General features: G+C 40.1%; 2 protein-coding genes across 10 annotated transcripts; one reads left to right on the top strand and one right to left on the bottom strand.

Moving 5' to 3' along the window:
• The first annotated feature begins 108 nt into the window (after positions 1-108).
• Positions 109-1,632, top strand: LOC135947011 (UBX domain-containing protein 7). The gene is made up of 6 exons (XM_065495567.1): positions 109-269; positions 359-592; positions 646-755; positions 816-962; positions 1,048-1,272; positions 1,329-1,632. The coding sequence occupies exons 1-6, from the start codon at positions 230-232 to the stop codon at positions 1,398-1,400; spliced, it is 828 nt and encodes a 275-aa protein (XP_065351639.1). The 5' UTR covers positions 109-229; the 3' UTR covers positions 1,401-1,632.
• CRMP (Collapsin Response Mediator Protein) lies at positions 1,524-16,532 on the bottom strand. Of its 9 annotated transcripts, none has more exons than XM_065495556.1 (14): positions 16,351-16,532; positions 14,818-14,956; positions 13,475-13,561; positions 13,194-13,283; positions 6,850-6,944; positions 6,711-6,784; positions 6,534-6,644; positions 6,056-6,183; positions 5,816-5,995; positions 5,641-5,754; positions 5,208-5,440; positions 3,799-4,135; positions 2,974-3,382; positions 1,524-2,034 (listed from the first exon to the last, which is right to left on the bottom strand). In XM_065495556.1, the coding sequence occupies exons 2-14, from the start codon at positions 14,950-14,952 to the stop codon at positions 1,943-1,945; spliced, it is 2,085 nt and encodes a 694-aa protein (XP_065351628.1). In that variant the 5' UTR covers positions 14,953-14,956; positions 16,351-16,532; the 3' UTR covers positions 1,524-1,942. The 9 variants fall into 9 exon arrangements, with proteins under 9 accessions (XP_065351628.1, XP_065351627.1, XP_065351629.1 ...); XM_065495555.1 differs by lacking the exon at positions 5,208-5,440 and adding an exon at positions 4,396-4,628 and having other exon boundaries at positions 16,351-16,529; XM_065495557.1 differs by lacking the exon at positions 5,208-5,440 and adding an exon at positions 4,396-4,628 and having other exon boundaries at positions 3,031-3,382; positions 16,351-16,529.
• Between the last annotated feature and the right edge of the window lie 1,502 nt (positions 16,533-18,034).

Below are 18,034 nucleotides of genomic sequence, written 5' to 3'. Positions count from 1 at the left end.
AGCAGTCATTAAGAGAGGTAATTTGGTTTTGACAGGTTTTGACTTGTTTTTTAATTATTATTATGGCTAACCTGTTTGTGAGATTGTTTTGGATTTCCCTCCACTTTGCATGTTTTCATCAGTTCTGCGTTCATCTTCATCTGTGTTGTTTTTGGCGTCTGCATTACTTTGGGCATGTTTGACAGTTTACAAAACCTATTCCATAAGCTGAACCGATAAGTTAAAAATAATGGCAGATGATCCATTGAAAAGATTTATAGAAATCACAGGTATGAAATGCACAAACTCTAGGTCTTATTGTTAGGACTGCTCGTATTAATGTCTAATTTAAATGTAAAAATTAATTTTTGCTTTGCAGGCGCCTCTGAAGATGAGGCTGCAAATTTTCTGGGATCCAGAACCGACGTAGAGATCTGCGTGAATGATTACTTTGACTTCTTGGCCTCTGCAGGCGCACCACCACCCCCGGCCGAACCAGAGGTGCGAGCGCCAATAGCCCCGATTGAAGATGTCATGCTTCCGCCAGATGTAGCAAATCCACACGCACTTCCAGTTGTAGTCGACAATTTGAGGGACTTCAGGGTTGAAGCAGGTTAAACGAAATTAATTTTATATAGTGCTTTATTATCATATTATTTTGCACAGAACTACAACAGGCTGCCTTGACTGGAGAAGGGGACACGTCAAGAAGACGGTTTGAAGATCTCTTCCGGCCACCAGTGGACCTTTTATTCAAAGGAGGCGATTTTTTAAACGTATTGGTTCAAATGTTTCCATATAGTTTGGATTTCTAACATTGTGCACTCTCTAAAAAGGCCAAGGAATTTGCTAAATCGGAGAAAAAATGGATATTGGTTGATTTGCAGAACAGCAACGTGTTCCTTAGTGTTGTTCTGAACAGAGACTTGTGGCAGAGTCCATCCCTCACGTCCTATATCCAGGAGCACTTTTTGTTGGTTCAAGTTAGTTTTTTTTATCTGTTATCAGAACTATGAAATCTTTCAAATTAATGTAATTGAAGGAAGCTAAATTATGTTTTGTTTTCAGTATAACGTCACCAGCACTGAGGGCTCCAAATTCCAAAGAACCTACAATGTAGACGAATCTGATTATCCTCACGTTCAGGTGATTGACCCCAGGACGGGAGAAAGTCTGGAAAAGTTAGGTGGAGAAGGTGTCAGTCTAGATCCAGTCTACGTTACAGCCTTCCTTAAAGCATTCATCCATCTTAATGGCTCTCCAGATAATTTTGACGCTCCCAAAAATGTCACGGTAGTTAACCACGCTCTAACTTTGAAAAACCTCTTAAATCTACTTGAAACTTTCAGCCAAGAGATGTGAGACGGCTGCTGGAAGAGGAACGAGAACTGCAGGAGGCGATACAAAGGTCTATGTCTTGATTACCTTTAGTTGAGTGAGATTTCGTGTATATAAACTGTTATTAGAATTAATTTCTCTGATACGTAAAACTATGACATCACACTGTTGTGACAAAAAGGTTGGTTATTGAAAATCCAAATTGATTAGTTTCTCCATATAGCACAAATTAAGATATTTATTATCAATGCATTTTCGATAATACAAATCAACCATTTACTCTTGAAATATAGCCATACATTTAAATTTTCCTAATCCAGGCATTTTTTATTCATGACCCAAATACATTCAGCACGCTGTGAAGACAAGTAGTGTCGCTTTCATCAGGTTTAGAAAAAAAAACAGCTCTACGCCTAGACATGCACTTGCTCTCAAATTAAACAGTTAACGTCGCTCTAACTCGTTATTTTTCGGTACAGAAAAATGCAGGTGCTGCAGTTTGGTTAACTTGCCCACTTACTTAGCGGGAGAAGTGTGATATTTTACTTGGGATAGAGTCGGAGAAGAAAAGCTGCTTGGTGAGTGAGAAGAAGCAAAATGCGCGCGTGTCCTTTGTGCTCTCGCTTTACCAGAAGCCGCCTGATGAACGACCGCCAGGCGGATTCCTCACCTTGACACTTGTCTTTCGATCATCATCCAGAGCTGGTGTAACGTCACCTGCAAATTTTAAAAGTGAATTAGACCTTTTAAAACCTTAAATGATTAAGTGGCAATCATGGCACTGCAAACTAAAAATATTCGTGATGTGCATAATTTAGTTAATTTGCAATACATGTAATTAATTAGAAGAACATGCAGGCATTTAATGAAATGGATGCTACGTCAGCTACGTGGAAATTTAAGAAATTTACAAGACAAGTATAAAGTCATAACTTGCATTACATAACATACAAATAAACACAAATAGGGATAATCCTTGTTTAGTAGAACTGGTCGAATTTACCTTTTTTTGATGAATTTATGTTAATTTTGTACTTGTAAAGCGATTAACTTATTGAAACAAATCCCTGCCGTTAGTAATTGATATTTGCTATTTTTTGGCATATATGCCCTTAAATTTCGATAGCAAAATGATGAAAAAACTCCTCTTTTTATTTTTACTTTGGACCACATCATTGAAACTTATCTGCTAAAACGATAAATAGTTCAAAATAATTTGTGACACTTAGGGGAGCCATGGAAACTTACAAGTGTATTGCAATTTTTCTCACACGAATGTGCAAGAATGGCTCAGGTAAAAATTGAATCCTTTTCCATATGTGCAGTTAGCAATATAATCGTGACTATTTACAATATCCATTTTTTGACCATGCACTTCTTACTCAAATTAACTTTAAGGTGACTATCTTTTGGATCACTATATAACAAAATAATACTAATTTGATCGTTAATACAATCTTGCACTTGAAAAGAAAAAATGGGTTTAAAATGAATATTTACGTTCCAGAAGTTCCAAACCTTAAACGTTTAAAATATTAAAATCATTTTTATAAAAGAGGAGTTTGAGTTCATTCTTTATGCATCATGATAGACAGCCAAAAGCTTCTTTTCTTCATGTCAAACTATCCAAAGGGAAAAACTAAAGACCACACATACGTGCAACAACCACGACATCATCATCATGGACTTCAGCAGCCACTTTAGGGTACTCGCCGGCAAGGGAGAAAGTGGTGTCCTGCATGTTGCGGCCGCCAGAGGCGGTTGGACCGTGGCTGTGGCCGTCGTTGGTTGGGGAGCCCGGAGTGGCCAATTGCACCGTTTTCTCCACCTTGACGGCCAAGCCGTTCATGTGCTCGGCTGAGTAGTCCTCGTCGTTGGGTCCGCGGATCACTCCCTGGGGCCTCTTCTCCTTCTCGCGGGCATCCACCTGGTCATACACGTATGGCGGGAACGCAGGCGTGGGCACAAATTTGCCAAAGCCGTGGACGGCCTTCAGTTCCTCCTCGTCAACGCAAACGCGGCCGTTTACGATGACGTACTCGGGCACGCCATGACACTCCATGCCCTGGAACAAAGAGATGGAGAAAATTTTTATATCGACTCTTACAACATCAAGGATTTTTTTGCCATTTTGCCAATGGAGATTATTTTCTAAATTCACCCATAGACAGAAAAAAATCGTCTTGTAATAAATGCAAAATTTGGAATTTTTATTAAGGAAAAAATTAATTTATGCTCATGCAATGCAAATCTTGTCTTTACCAGGGTCATTACCAGCTATAGTTAGTATTGCTTCAAACTAATAAAAATAATTGCTGTATAATTAAAAGCCTCAATTTTCACGCAATCCCTAAATTATCGAAATTTACAAAAAATCTAATTTCAAGATGATATTAAAAACCCTGTTAACTATACTTCTTTAAAAAATCTTTTTTTATAATAAAATTTATAGGTTTTTACAACTAGTTCTTAGTTACGTACCTCAAAAATGTTGAAATCCACAGCCTGGTGGTGGGTCTGTGCGGAGATGACCCTGGACTTAATTGGGTTCCAAATGACAAGGTCGGCGTCAGATCCAACGGCGACGCAGCCCTTCTGTGGGTAGACGTTGAAGATCTTTGCTGCGTTGGTGCTGGTGACGGCCACGAATCGGGATGGGTCCATCTTACCAGACTGCACGCCTTTCTCCCAGATGACCGACATGCGGTCCTCGACGCCATTGACGCCGTTCGGGATCTTGGAGAAGTCGTTGCGGCCGAGCTTTTTCTGGTCGAAGTTGAATGTGCAGTTGTCGCTGCCGGTCACTTGCAGACCGTCACTGTGGAAATCATTGTTTAATAAATATATATTTAAAATAAAAAAATAAACCATTGAAATAAACTTGCATGATTATGAGAATGGAAATGAGAAATAATAGATAAAAAGGAAATGATAGATTAAAATCAAGCTAAAGTATCAAAATACCCTATGAGGTAAAAACCAACCAGAGTTACTTCTGAAATGAAAACAAATTATAGAAAGAAAAAATAGTCCACAAAGGCTGCAAACAGAGGCTTCTCATCAAGCATTTTGTCTTACGAGGCCAGGAGGTCCAGCAGGTGTCCAGGGGTTTCAGTGTCTGGTCTTAGTGGTGGACTGGTCACGTGTCCAGCCGCGTGCCTCCAGCACTTGTTCCAGTAGTGCGATCCGTCAGTGCCGACGGAGGCGGCCAGGGGCTCGCCGAAAACTACGTTTCCCTCCGCTTTCTTGGCGGCGACCACGTCGCCAGCCGATTTGCTCATCACTCGCACCACGTAAAGTGGGCAGTTAACCTGCGGATGATCAGTTTTCAAGGTTTCGCAGGTGATGATGTGCGAAATATTGTGCGAAAATCATGCAGAGAGTGAGATCACATCACAAACACACACAAAATTAATAGAAAAGACCTCAAAATTATTTTAAAAATTCGCAAAATAGTAAATAATAAAATCTATTTACAGATAAGCAAGCCAATAAAGAATTCATGAGGTGGAAATTTTTCCTCTCACTTGTTGAAGCCAGTACAATATGGTTAAAATTTGATAAAATACTCAGATTTTCGGTCAGGTTGGGCTCTCTACTATAAACAATTTTTTAATCAAAGATCAACTTAACAGAATATTTTGGAATTTTTACTCGAAAAAACGTAAAAGTTAAAATATTTAGAATTTTACAGATCGTATTTCAATGGAAATTAACGTGAGGCAATAAAAAAACTCCCAAAAGTCGTCCAGAAAATACGAAATTTCGTTTAAGTATTATGCGTGCCGCGATTGCCATTTTTTACGCAATCATAGCACCTTTAGGGGAAATTAAATTTTGGCCATTTGAGGGCTTTTCTGGCACTAGACTGGCGCTAGAGGGCGACTTACTCAGCAAGCATCTGCACCAGGTAGTCAGGGGTTTCAGGGTCAGGGCGGAGCGGTGGGCTGAGCACGTGGCTCGCCGCGTGTCGCCAACAGGAGTGATGGTAGTTAGTGCCATCGGAGCCAAGGGAGGCGGCGATCGGTTCGCCATACACCACCGCCCCTTGGCTCCGCTTCAGGGCGATCACATCCGCAGCCATTTTGCTCATTATGTGCACTACATACAAGGGACAAGACACCTGGTCCATGCCATGCACACCAAATCAGGATTAAATCATAAAAAAGAACAGAAAAAAATTATGTACACATTTGTGAGGTTCAAAAACTATGGGAAAAGTGCTGCAATTAATTTTAACTTCCAAAGAACTCAAGGTTAAAGAACTATATCAAAATAACTGCAAATCAAAATAACTAAAAGGAATAACTGGCGTTTTCCTACCTGGTTGGCGATTACGCAGGCTCTGTGGGTGGCTTCAGCCTCGACGTCTTCTGGTCTGGACATTTCGTGTCCCTCTGGTCCCGTGATTCCAGCTTCCAACAGCTTCTTTGTGTTCTGCAGAACCACAAATGTTCTTACAATTGTTAATTAAAAAAATAAAAATCATTCAACAGACCTCAGCAATGATATCACCATTCTCAGCGTGCACCTGGGCAATGGCTCCCAGCTCTTTGCAGTGCTCGAAAATCTTGTAGAGGTCAGGGTCTCTGATCATGTACAGATCTTTGTATGCCATGAACATCTTGAATGAATTCACGCCGTGGTTCTTGGCCAGCTCGGTCATCTCCTGCTTGACCTACCCAAATGTAATAGAATATGAATAAAACGAGATGATCACGCAATATCCGGCACACACCTGGTCAGACCACCAAGTGACCCCGACGTGCAGGGCATAGTCGCAGCACACTTTGGGGTCAGCCTTTCTCCTCCAGTTGCCGAACGCCTCGATCAAACTCTCGCCTTTTCGTGGCAGAACGAAGTCCACTGCGGAGGCAATAAATCTTTAAAAACTTAAGAGACAAGGGGGGCTCGCATGCCCGGGCTCAAAGTTAAGCGTGCATGCAACAGAGCCATATACACACACTCGCTGCTACTGCTTTCGTGCCAATTCCAGATAAGCGTGCCGCCAGGCGTTAGTAAAATGGCTAATCACCCACTGTGGGTAATCACTCAGTTCAGAATGACGCTTTTCCCATTGGCATGGATTTCGCCATCGAAACTCAAGCAATCGGAGGCGAACGTAAATTGGAAACAAATACAGAAAAGTCGGAAATAAGATTGCGTGCCTTCGCGGTTGAGAGAGAAATTGGGAGCTATTTAGAAAAATTTCTTACTGATCATGGTGGTACCACCCGCGATGGCCGCCTTGGTGCCCTGGTAGAAATCGTCCACCGCGGTGGCGCCCATCAGCTCGAGTTCCATGTGGGTATGTGTGTCAATACCACCTGTCGAACAAAGCAAATTTCAGTTATCAGTTTTTTTCTCATTGCAAATATAAGCAATTTTCGCACCTGGCATCACGTAACGTCCCCTGGCGTCGATGGTCCTAGTTCCACCAGGGATGATAAGGTTGCGCCCTAGTTGCCTTGGGTGAGAAAAGCATAGCGGTATAACAAAAATAAGGCATGTGGAAAAGGAATTTGTCCTTACGTGATGACTCCATTCTCAATGAAGACGTCGGCGTCTTCAATTCCATCAGCATTTACGACCTTTCCATTCTTGATAAGCAGACGGTTTTGTGAGCTCTGCAAAAATTATAATCCGTCGACAATTTAGTACGAATTTTTAAACATAAAATTAAGTCTTTCCGTATCGTTGAATAAATTTTCAAACATAATTTATCGCACTTGCTTTACTTTTTTTAATTTGCTTTGAACCTGATTTTTAAAAATTCAAGTTCGGAAACTTTTTTAAGAAATTATTTCTGGAATGAGTTTTATTTAATATATTTGATTTTCTTAGAAGCAGAGTAAAAAGTTAAGTTGCTCTACATTTATATCTCTTCATAAAGAAGCAAAGTTTATTTTTGCCCAATTTGCATTTATTTATTTTTATCGTTCCTTCGTGCGGCATATATTATCCCCAATTTGAAGTCCCTTTGCAGTGCATGGGAGCTAAGCCATGTGCCATATGTGTGTTCTCGCATTAATAGAAATAATGCGCTCTGCTGCGTATGCGCTTAATGCTAATTTGCCAGATTGCACGAGCGCGCCCTTATATCCGCTCGGCTAATTTGTTCATAAAAAATTATATACACAACCAATGCAGGCATGAGCGACGAGATTTATTGATCTCTACAATTGGGTCACACAGAAGTTACAGATTTTACCGTTTGTATCTTGTTCCAATTTAAGTGAGAATAAACATGATTAAATAAAAATACTAGACAAATTAATACCGTTTGACTGAAAGATCAGTATCTATAAAGTTATCACGCGAGTATAAAATAAATGTGGTTTGTGTTATCGGGAACTCGGTTGACGTGCAAAATGTAAAGATTATGAGTGTGAGAAGACACCTGTAAGTACCTAACAATAAAATGTACTCCAAGATACATTACAATAGAATTCCACGTCATAATTCAAAATGATGAGTGCAGTTTCGTGCACGATTTCGCTCGTGGGAACATGCTGAAGACAGCGCAATAGTTTAGTTCAATGGACGTGAGAACGAGAATCGGCACGTTAATCGCAAAGTGCCCATGGTGAGATTAAATTAATTAGGCCGCAAATTTGTACAGGACGACTACTGATAGCTGGCACAAAACCTCAAGCTTCCGTTTCAACGTTGAAATGTTTTTTTTTCACGCACTTTCTGATTGTTAAACTAATGATTTCGAATAAGAATGTTAGACCAAAAAAAATCAGGATTCTAATGTTTTTCGCAGAAAAAGGTTTTGTGTCGAATATTCCTCTCAAAAAATGAAGATTTGGGTGATTGAGACATTTTATTTTAAGTAAAACAAAAACACCACAAGTTGTTAAGTGTTTTAGAGTACAATTTATAAAAATTGACCAACCACGGTTCACAACAGGCTTTAAATTTTTTCACGTTTATTTTGGAGTTTCAATCAGTGCGGTCGTTTAAAAGTGAGATTGCTTTTGCACAAACGTCAAATCGGTCGTTGATCTGCTTGGAACAGCGTTTGAGAAGGAGAGGAAGAAATTTAACGGTCTAATGAATTAACAAAGGTAGGTTGAGATATTTTCAGCACTAAATGCATTTAATTTATACATTTATCAATTTAGTTTGCGAATTATTTACATCATACCACATTTAATTTCACGGCCTTACAGAACAAAACATCTGCTGTCACGTTAAAAGAGTGTGCTAGATAATTTGATTTTTACTTTTACAGTTATGGCGTCCATCCCGATAATTCTCAAACTTCTCTTTATGAACATATATTTTTTATTCCTTGCCGTCGCATATTTATTTTTGAAAAATTTGCGTATTTTTATAAAAATACGAATGTTATACTATTAAGTCGACCTATTTATTATTCAACAGACGTAGCGAGAACGTGAACCTATAAAATTTTCTGTGCGAGAGAAAGGGCGTCTCACAGTTCATCGCTTTTTCGCGAATTTAGTCTCGCACGTCTGGTGCAGATTCGGCGATCAATGTTCCAGTCTCGCCAACAGGGATGCCAACTACCCCTGAAGAAACAAGTGTCGACCCCGCCCTGGGTAAAACCGGCCGTTCAAGAGATTATCACTCGTGCAACCGCCACCCCTCGTTTAAGCGATGCCACCCCTCTGGATGCATTTCTATTCTATTTTCGCTCGCCCCTTGCTCCAAATCGGAGATGTTTAAACACACATCGCCCGGGGGATGAAAGTGACGCTTCAGTTCTAAATCTAAACGCAGAAGTGAAAACTGTATACGCTGGATTTCGCTCCCACCCTCTGCGCCGCCGATAGATCATCTTTCAGGAATATTCTTAGCTATCTCGAAATATTAGGCTTCGTTTGTCTAATGAGAAGTGAAAGCTCGGCAATAGGAATTGTCTTAAAAGTAAAAATGAAAAGAGGAGTATAATGGTGTAGTTGTTTCACGATTTAAACTCCCTCTTTGTTCCGCTCATTTGACAGTTTGCTAACCAAGACATGCTCTTCGCAGCTGTCGAGCTCGTAAACACTTTATCCGCACTGTTGTGCTCGCTTCGAAATTATTTTTTGCTCTACACAATGAGAAACGCGGCGATAGCCATCAGATGGAAAAAGACTGACTCCACCACGTGACTTCCTTAGTGCTGGCCCGCGGTTCCTCTCCCGAAAACTGCACCTCTATATAAAGAAAAAATAACACCTGCCGCGCTCGAGAGTGTATGCTATGTTTGCTCTCTCGCATAGGGAAATGATTTTGGAGAGTCACTGCTGGAGAGACGGGCACCGACCAAATTAGGAAGAAAAGGGAAACAAAAATTCGGTAATTGTGCTGGCGGCGAATTAGTTGCTGCCGAATTTGGAAGTTAATCGGCGCATTGCCCGCGGCTGCGGTGATAAAAGAGAAAAGAACGAGCGTGATAAATCGGGGAGCGCGCGCAAAAGAGCGTGCTTTGCCTCTAACGGGGCTTCTTTCCGAACTTTTCTTTCGCCGGTGCACAATGGAAACTATATGATATGAGAAGGCGAACTCTGCATTGACGGCCAAAGGTTGTGTGAAAAAAATCTGACAGCAAACTGCAACGCTTTTCTATTTAGAATCCATTCTCGAGTCCGATTCGGGAGTTGTAATTACCACTTTTTGCAAGAATTGCAGAGTAAATTGGGAGCGCGTACGCTGCGTGGCCAGTGGCGAGTGTCTACTTTTAGCCGTGGCACCTGGCCAAGCCCTTTCAGATTCGCCGGCCCGTGCTTTTGCTGCATGCGCTCACCCGAGTCGGTATCAAAGGCTTTGGAAATTTCCGAAAATTAGCCAAATACAAATTGCCGGTCGTGAAGCGCTTTTTTCGACGCTCCGAGAGCCAAGTGGAGCTGCTCGGCCGACTCAGTATTGATTTTGGTGTAGGCACGCACACGCCCAGCAGAATTATTGCATGCAGAAAACCGTAGACTTTTGCCGCAATTTCTTCTGCAGAGTGAATAAAACGGGAGAAAATTTATCAAATTAACCATTATTATCAGAATTGAATAGAAAATGAGGGCAATTCCTTGAACTAACTCATTATTATTATTTTTTTAAATTAGACGAATAAACAATTTAAAAAAATAAAAATAACACATCAATGGGGAACCTCGGGTTCCAGCTGTTAGTTGAAGGTTGGCCTTTTACCTGCAGATGGATAGGGACTTTTTTTACAGGTGTCACTGGAGTGCCCATTTTTTCTGACTTTTTATCGCGGAGCTCTGGGAAATTCTAATATCACACTGGCACTGAATTTCGATGGCACAGTTGCAGCAGGTTTGGTGGGCGCTTTTCCCGGCCTGTGTTCACTTCTATGTGTGCACTGTGGCAGAGACGAGGGAGCACTGTTCGACTGTTCTGTAGGAAAAAGGGAGAGAGGAACCGCCACAACGAGTCGAAGGAAGCGCGCTTGCGTAATTCGCATCCCGGTACAGATGAGAGGAAACGGCAGTGTGTGGCGGCCGGCCGTTCACTGCTCCTGAACTCGCTATTATTATTCAGCCGCAGCCGAAATCGAAAGTGCGGACAAATTGTACGCACAATGAAACGCCCGAATTCACGATAATCTCAACATCGCACGACCAGAATTGTGTTTTTAAAGGTTAATTAATAAACACACTATAGCTGGGAGCAAGTAATTGCCAAGAAGCGGTGACTGAAAATTGACTGAAATATAATATCAGCAAATTATGAGCAGCGGCGGTGTTCCGCAAAGATTTTATCCCTTATTGCTTATTTTATTCTGCAAAGTTGATCGTTTTCAGAACCAAAGATTTAAAATTTCCTTCAGCTAATTAAACGGTGGGAGTAAAACTTTGTTCTACTGCTGAGGCTAAAAGCGCCGAAAAATCGAGTTATCCAAAACGTGGACGTGCGTAGTTATTATTTTCCGCAGAGTTCACTGTTCACTTTAATTCCTCCAATCCTTAGTTAATCCGCGCAAAGAAGAGCCCCTCTGTATTTTTTTTTATTCGTGAAATTTGGCTAGTGTCGTCGGTATTTGTTTTTTTTTTTGTATTATGTTGAGCACACAGAATATATGGCGTGAGAGAAAAAATGGAAAATAAGTCTATTTCTCGAGAACTTCCTGAGCGGCCACCCCAGAAATTCTAGTGGCAACAATCGAGACCAAATGAGTATTTTTAAATTAAATTTAATTTGAATGATTTAAAGTAGCTCTTGAGGTAAAGGTTAATTTATTTTCAGTTTTACGAGCATAGCAAGCATAATATGAACTTCAAGATTGAATCAGAAAATATCTGCAGAAAAATAACATTTTTGGAAAGCGTTTGAAAAAAATATGATCATTCTGAGCGGTTTCTGTGATATTATAATACCTGAATCATTTAGTGCTATAATTAGTTCTGCAGTCATTCCCCCTTTAAGCCAGGACTGTTAATCAATAGAATATTAATAAAAATAATTTCCATGAAAGATGGAGAAAATGGATGATGTTTTCATGTTTGAGGAAAAATAAACACATTTAAAGCTATATCGCAATAGTGGCCACGTACAATTGGACTTCGAAAGACAGGGTACAAGCGAAATCTGTGATATTTTGTTCCAATAGCCGCTGATTATTGTTTGACCTTGGCGTCTCGCGGAACAAAAATTAAGTCGCACTCGGTATTTTTTAAACGACTCCGTCCTTTTACAATTGATCGCTGCCCCCTAGCAACTCTATAGATATATTATATATTTTTATCACTTCACACAATACTTTTGTGAGAAATTCCCAATTATCTCTGCAACATAGCGAATCAAATTTGTCTCCAGCTGAGATCATCAGCGGAAGGTTGATTTGGTCGCTCCCTGACACCTTTTAGCGATTCAGCTGGCGTTCGCAAGGTGCGGGCGTAAAATAATCATTCGCGGGGCATTAGGATATCCTGTACCATTTTCGTCCCTCCCTTTTAGAAAGCCCTGCTGTGTGTCCAAAATTCAAAGAAATTTCATCTCACTCATTGCATTCTCATTAGAGACGGTGAAAAAGTGACTCATCAACTTGCACTTTTCATTCCATTCACTGGGCTAGAAGTGAGCTTTTTTATCCTCTGCTTTCGGAGAATATCGGAATGTTGCGTGAGCAGTTTTTTGCTCTCCACCAAATGCGTGTGTAGAGAATTTTAAAGGCGATGTGTGCGAGCGGAATGTCAAGTGGTCACATGTATACATAGGGCCCAAATTAGCGATTCTGTATTGGGGCAGGGATAATGACCAACGCAAATAATCACCACTTCACCATATGCGTACACTTGTGAGGTTTCGCGGCGTGTGAAAAAAAATGTGAAAGGCGCAGACTTCAAGTTTTGGCTTAATTAATAACAGAGGTAAAATGGAGCAGGGGCAGCAACACAGGCTCGTTTTAATGATAATATATCGAAAAGCTAAAAAAAATTGCGATCATAGATAAATCAATCAGGAGAAATACAATATTTTTAGTTTTTAAATTTTATTTGCTCTACTTTTTTAAGAAAGTGTCATAATATTTTTCATTTTGAAATATAAATAAGTATGTTATTTTAATTATTGACAGCCCAACACGTTTAACAGTATTTTGATATTTCTTACATAAGGTAAGAACACATGAAAAAGCTATATATGAGGAAGATAACAAAGAAGTGCTGCTATTATTGTTAGTTGGCGTGCCTAACCGCTCCAAACATTCATAGAATATTTGAGAAAGACACATTGATAACATTTATATGAAGTACATATTATTTGATATCAATAATCGAGATTTTTTCCTATTTCGCAAACAATAATAAAGTGTTGTTACTATAATTACACTGTTTCTGTGGAAACAACTTTATAATAATATTTATATCAGATCAAAAGATGAATTAAAAATTAATCAAACTCACTCCATCGACCTCAACAACGGGCTGAGCCGCAAGTTCCGTAGCCTGTTCCATGACAATTTCCTCTGTAACGCCTCCGCTGTCGACCGTAACCTGAAAAGCCAACCCATCCAAGTGGTGAAAAAATCTCAATCTCTCAGGCACGATTAAAAGAGAACGGAAAGTTAGTGCTCAAAGTTTGACACAAAAGCAAGAGGAATTAGTAGGTTTGCACGAGAGATAGTCTGGCGAAAAGACATGTTAAAGCTGGCGAATGTGTTGAAGGGAAACAGGCTGTGTCTTACTTGCAGCAAGTCCTCCTGCAGACTGTCCAACTCCTCCTGAGATCCGGTGGCTTTGGTACTCGGCGAGGAATTAGCGCTCGAGATGGCCTGTTTGAGTTAATTATTAGTCTTATTACGAGACGGGTGGTGGGGTCACGGCTGACTGCTAAAGCCGTACGGCTATCTGCTGCGCTGCGATCGGAATGAATCAATGAAATGCTGACAATGAGCATCGACGGTCACTTTAAGTAGTACCGAGTTCAAGTTACGACCAAGACGCCGCCTACAGGCGCCTTTCAAGGGGAAAACCAGAGTACGGGGGATATATTCAAACGTGTTTATGTTATGTTGAACACAGAGTGCAAAAAACTTGTGCTGATCACGTGGGCAGAAACTTTATTGCACGGGAAAGGTCACGGTTCGCATTAGTATGAACGGGTCAACGATTCTTTCTAATAGTGGGTTGAACTTGTTCCCACTCTTGATGAATATTTACATTCACAAGCATATTTGTTAAATGACAGTTTATTCCGAGTTTCAATTTTCTTGTACTCATTATAATGCCGTTAAGTGAGGTTGCCCGAATATTAATTAATGTAAGCTATCAGTAATGGAATAATTTTGTTGCATTAAAAACTTTTAAATAAGTAATATTATCAAATATTTCAACAATTAATCATGATATTGATATCTACATTTTTTTTTGTTAATTCTTTCCCGAGTGTTTTTCTTTTAATTTTTATCTTATAACAGCCATTATCCTCAATTTGATTTTGACTTGTCAATACTCGCAGCAGCAGTCGAGCCCCCAGAGAGCAGAAAGCGTAATATCAGCGCCGCTGGAAGTGGAGTTTCTTTACTGATTAGTTTAGCAAGTATTGCTGGAGGTGAAAAGCACACGCACACATTTAGTGGTAATTGATCTACGTGTGCCAGCAGCGCCTTTAAAGTAAAGCTCCGGTGTGATGCTAGAACGAAAACAAGCAGCTGCACATCATTGAAATCATGCAAATATTCGTTAATATCCGAGGGCGTGACTTAAATAAATAAACACACACATCGACAGCATTGTATTTGCAGGTTTTCACCCGAGCGAACGACACACACAGTGCTGCAATGCAGTGAACTCATCTAGTACTGTGCACGTTTCGCTTTTGTGAGCCTTCGTGAAGCCTGAGAGTTGGCAAACTTCCCGAATCTTATCCTCGATCCTTCCTTACCCTAATACCTCCCTATATGCAATGTTATTAAATCGTGAGGAAGGCACTCAAAGTTAATTACACACATCTTAAAAATGCTGTTTTGCGTTTATGTTTCACAATTAAATACGAATAAAGAAATTAAGTCACTGATATACTATATACCTGATTCATGCTGTAATTGTCAGGCGTCGATCTGCCCGACGCTGGGTCAAAGAAGTCAGCCTTGCCCATTCTCCTAGGCTTGGGCTTGTTGTTGCCCAATCCGGGGAACCATCCTCCATCGTCGTTTCCAGCCATTTAACTGAAGATAATTACAAATACTTGTAGACAAGTGATTAAATGTCATGACTTTTCAAAACTAAAAGATTCATAAACAAAGGTAATAATAGGTTATTAATGGTTAAAACCAATTTTCAAATCTTATCTGCGGTCATATTATGCTGTTAATGACTAAACACCACAGTCATCATTCTAATATATATATATAATGAAAATTCAGAAATTTTTTAGTTATCTATAGCGCCTTAAAAATGTTACGAACAAACTTCCAACGCTTTTATTTAAATACTAGATTATTACACCTTCCTTTTTGACAATGGAATCAAAATATGTACAATAGTACGGTTTACGGTAGAATTTGATTAAAGATGTGTTCAACAATGATAGTTTTGGTCCCTTTCATTGGAAATATAAGTTTTTTTTACAAAACTGCCTGTTGCCATTTCTTAATTTTCTGGCAAGTCTATTCCTTGACAAAATGAGTACTCTCAGCAGGAGTTCATTGTAAATAGTAATCCAAATTGCTCTGGTAACAGCACACTTTACAGAGGACGTGAATAAAGCCACAGGGGGCAATGAGTTTGAATGTGCCACCTTTAAGACGGAATGATCAGCACATTTTTCAGAATTTCGCTTTATTACATAATCACTAAGAGATTTTAGGGCAAAAGTGCATTGAAAAAAGATGTAACTGTCAATATTTAAAGCTATTGGGGAGGATGAATACGAAAATTAGATTTGCACGCGTTGGCGGCAATTCTCGTCGATCACGCTCCAAATGAAAAGGGCGAAAAAAAGCAATTTGAATCTCACCCCCTCTCAGTCAAACTCAATTTCAAATTAGAGTGGAGGCCTACTAACGCGCGTCTCACGTAACAGAGAGAGTGAAAGCCGTTTGCGTGTGGAACTTTTGACCATTCTATAAATGCACGCTTGTCGATCCACACATCACACACAAGGCATATATACATATCTTTTGTTTTATCACTTATTTACAGGCGGACAATAAAATAGCGTTCTGCCAGACCGGTCAGCGCGAAATGCGGCAGATAGGGCGAGGTTTATATTACGTTCAATCTACTACATGCTACTTCATACCCAGAAAATTGCATATCATTTGAAAAAAAAAAATTTTAAATTTCCCATCAATTAAGCCAAAATTTAAAATTTTCTATCTAAATCGAGAAAAACTGATATCCGTAGTCCAATTCAAAACAAAACAATTCCTCCACCCTCTTGACAACAAACGCACCCCTTGAGTGACACTCGAAGACCACGTGTTGAGGGTGGTGCGTTGCACCCCTTCCCGCCCCGCCTGGAGCCCGAAAAAACCGCCTTTTTGAGTCGAGCCCCGTGTCCCAGAGCCCTGGCCACATTTATCGTCGTGTAATTGGCCGCCGAGGCGCCGAGACTTACCTGTCGTCCAAGAGGGAAGCTACCTTTTCGTCCTGAGCCTGGGTCCTGAGTGCGCGTTCGGTGGAGGAGTGGAACTGCTCACACTGCTGATCTGCCACCGCCCTTGGGGGAGGGGGTGCGACGGGGGTGGCTCCTGCGGCAGGTCTGGCAGACTGGGTCTTAGTCAGCGCGTGGCGTGGAGCAGCCGATCGATAGTAGCAGTGCGACCAACTTTCTACAGATGCGTGTGCAAATTTTTTAATTAGCCTAGAAAAATCGATATGACGAGCAAATATTTTAGGAAATGCGAAGAGGACCAACGCCTAAATGCTATGCATTTTGAATTCAAAATTCGGAAAAAAATATTATAATTGACAAAAAACGTTTCGTCACTTTTTGAAAGCTGTTTGGCCATTTTTGGTAATTTAAGTTATGGTATTCAAACTATATGCAGGAGCTGTTATTTTCACTTGAAACCTTCTATTTAGGCAAACAATCGTCCCTCTATAAAATTATTTCTTTGTAGAGGTCTCAGCCGCGAGATTTAAGGTGGCGGCTGGCGGAAACGGATTAGCCGAATTTTTTGTCCAGCGGTGGCTGGCCATTTTCACCGGCGGCTGGCGAATGGCGCTGCTGACAATATTTAAAACGTGAAGTTTTATAGTGCTTAACGGCCCGAAGACATTTTTCTCTCCTGCACTCTTTAATTTTTTTCCCTTTTTCACCGGCGGCTGGCGGCTGCCCACGTAACCCAAAATTTGCGAGCTGGCACGGCGTAGCGCGGCTGGCTGAGAACTCTATTTCTTGGTATTGATTTGAAAAGAAGCTATCTGCATTTCGATGGTAGACACTTCACTTAAAGATTGTTTTAAATAATTGAGACTAAGAGAGTTTTAGGTGAGACAAATATTTTATAAAAAAACGGCTTAATATTCAGGGCAAAATTCTAAAAAACAAATCAAAACTTACATAATCAGTATTAAAATAATGAATTAAAAATAAAGAATAGCGTTTATTTCACTTTGAAGATGATGGCTAAGGATTCATGTGCAGAGTATTTCCAGTTGAGCGAGCAGCATGTATAGCGTAAGTAATATATGGCTAATCACCATTGAAGGTCACTCAGCTTTGTATCAAGTTAATTGTATTTTACAGATCTTACAATAAAGAATCTTAGATAGATTGTTGCTTCTAACTAGTTTTTTTTTGTGAGTTTTAAACCCAGCAATCTGAGAAAAAAATGGAAACAAAATATTACGAGGAAATTAAAATTTTGCGCCTTCCAAATTAAAAAAACAAGGTTTCTAAGGAGCAAAATCATGTATGGAAGTGCCACCACGTAGTTGCGTACATTAACTCAAAACTCCTTCTGGGTGTGGGTGTGTGTCAAGGCCACACATGTCAAAAATGAAAAATAAAATTATCAGCTTTCACGTTTTTGTTTTTTACCAAAAACAAAAACGTGGGGGAAAGGTTTTTGTATCTGACGTTGACGTACACGACAAAAATCTAAAAAATAGCCTCCGGTTCAGCCGGGGATGATAAGGTTGCGACCCAGTTACCTTGAGTGAGCGTTGCATTGCATAACATCATTACAAAAATTGTTTTTGTTGATTCTATGTGAAACGAAAATGTCGGCGTCTTTAATACCAATTTTAAAAAATTCAAATTTCTTGATAAGCAAAAACCACTCTGCATCAAATTT

The sequence above is a fragment of the Cloeon dipterum genome, chromosome X (genome assembly GCF_949628265.1).
Source record: "Cloeon dipterum chromosome X, ieCloDipt1.1, whole genome shotgun sequence".
Taxonomy (NCBI): domain Eukaryota; kingdom Metazoa; phylum Arthropoda; class Insecta; order Ephemeroptera; family Baetidae; genus Cloeon; species Cloeon dipterum.
The sequence above is the reverse complement of the archived record's forward strand: the minus strand, read 5'-3'. Positions and strand labels throughout refer to the sequence as shown.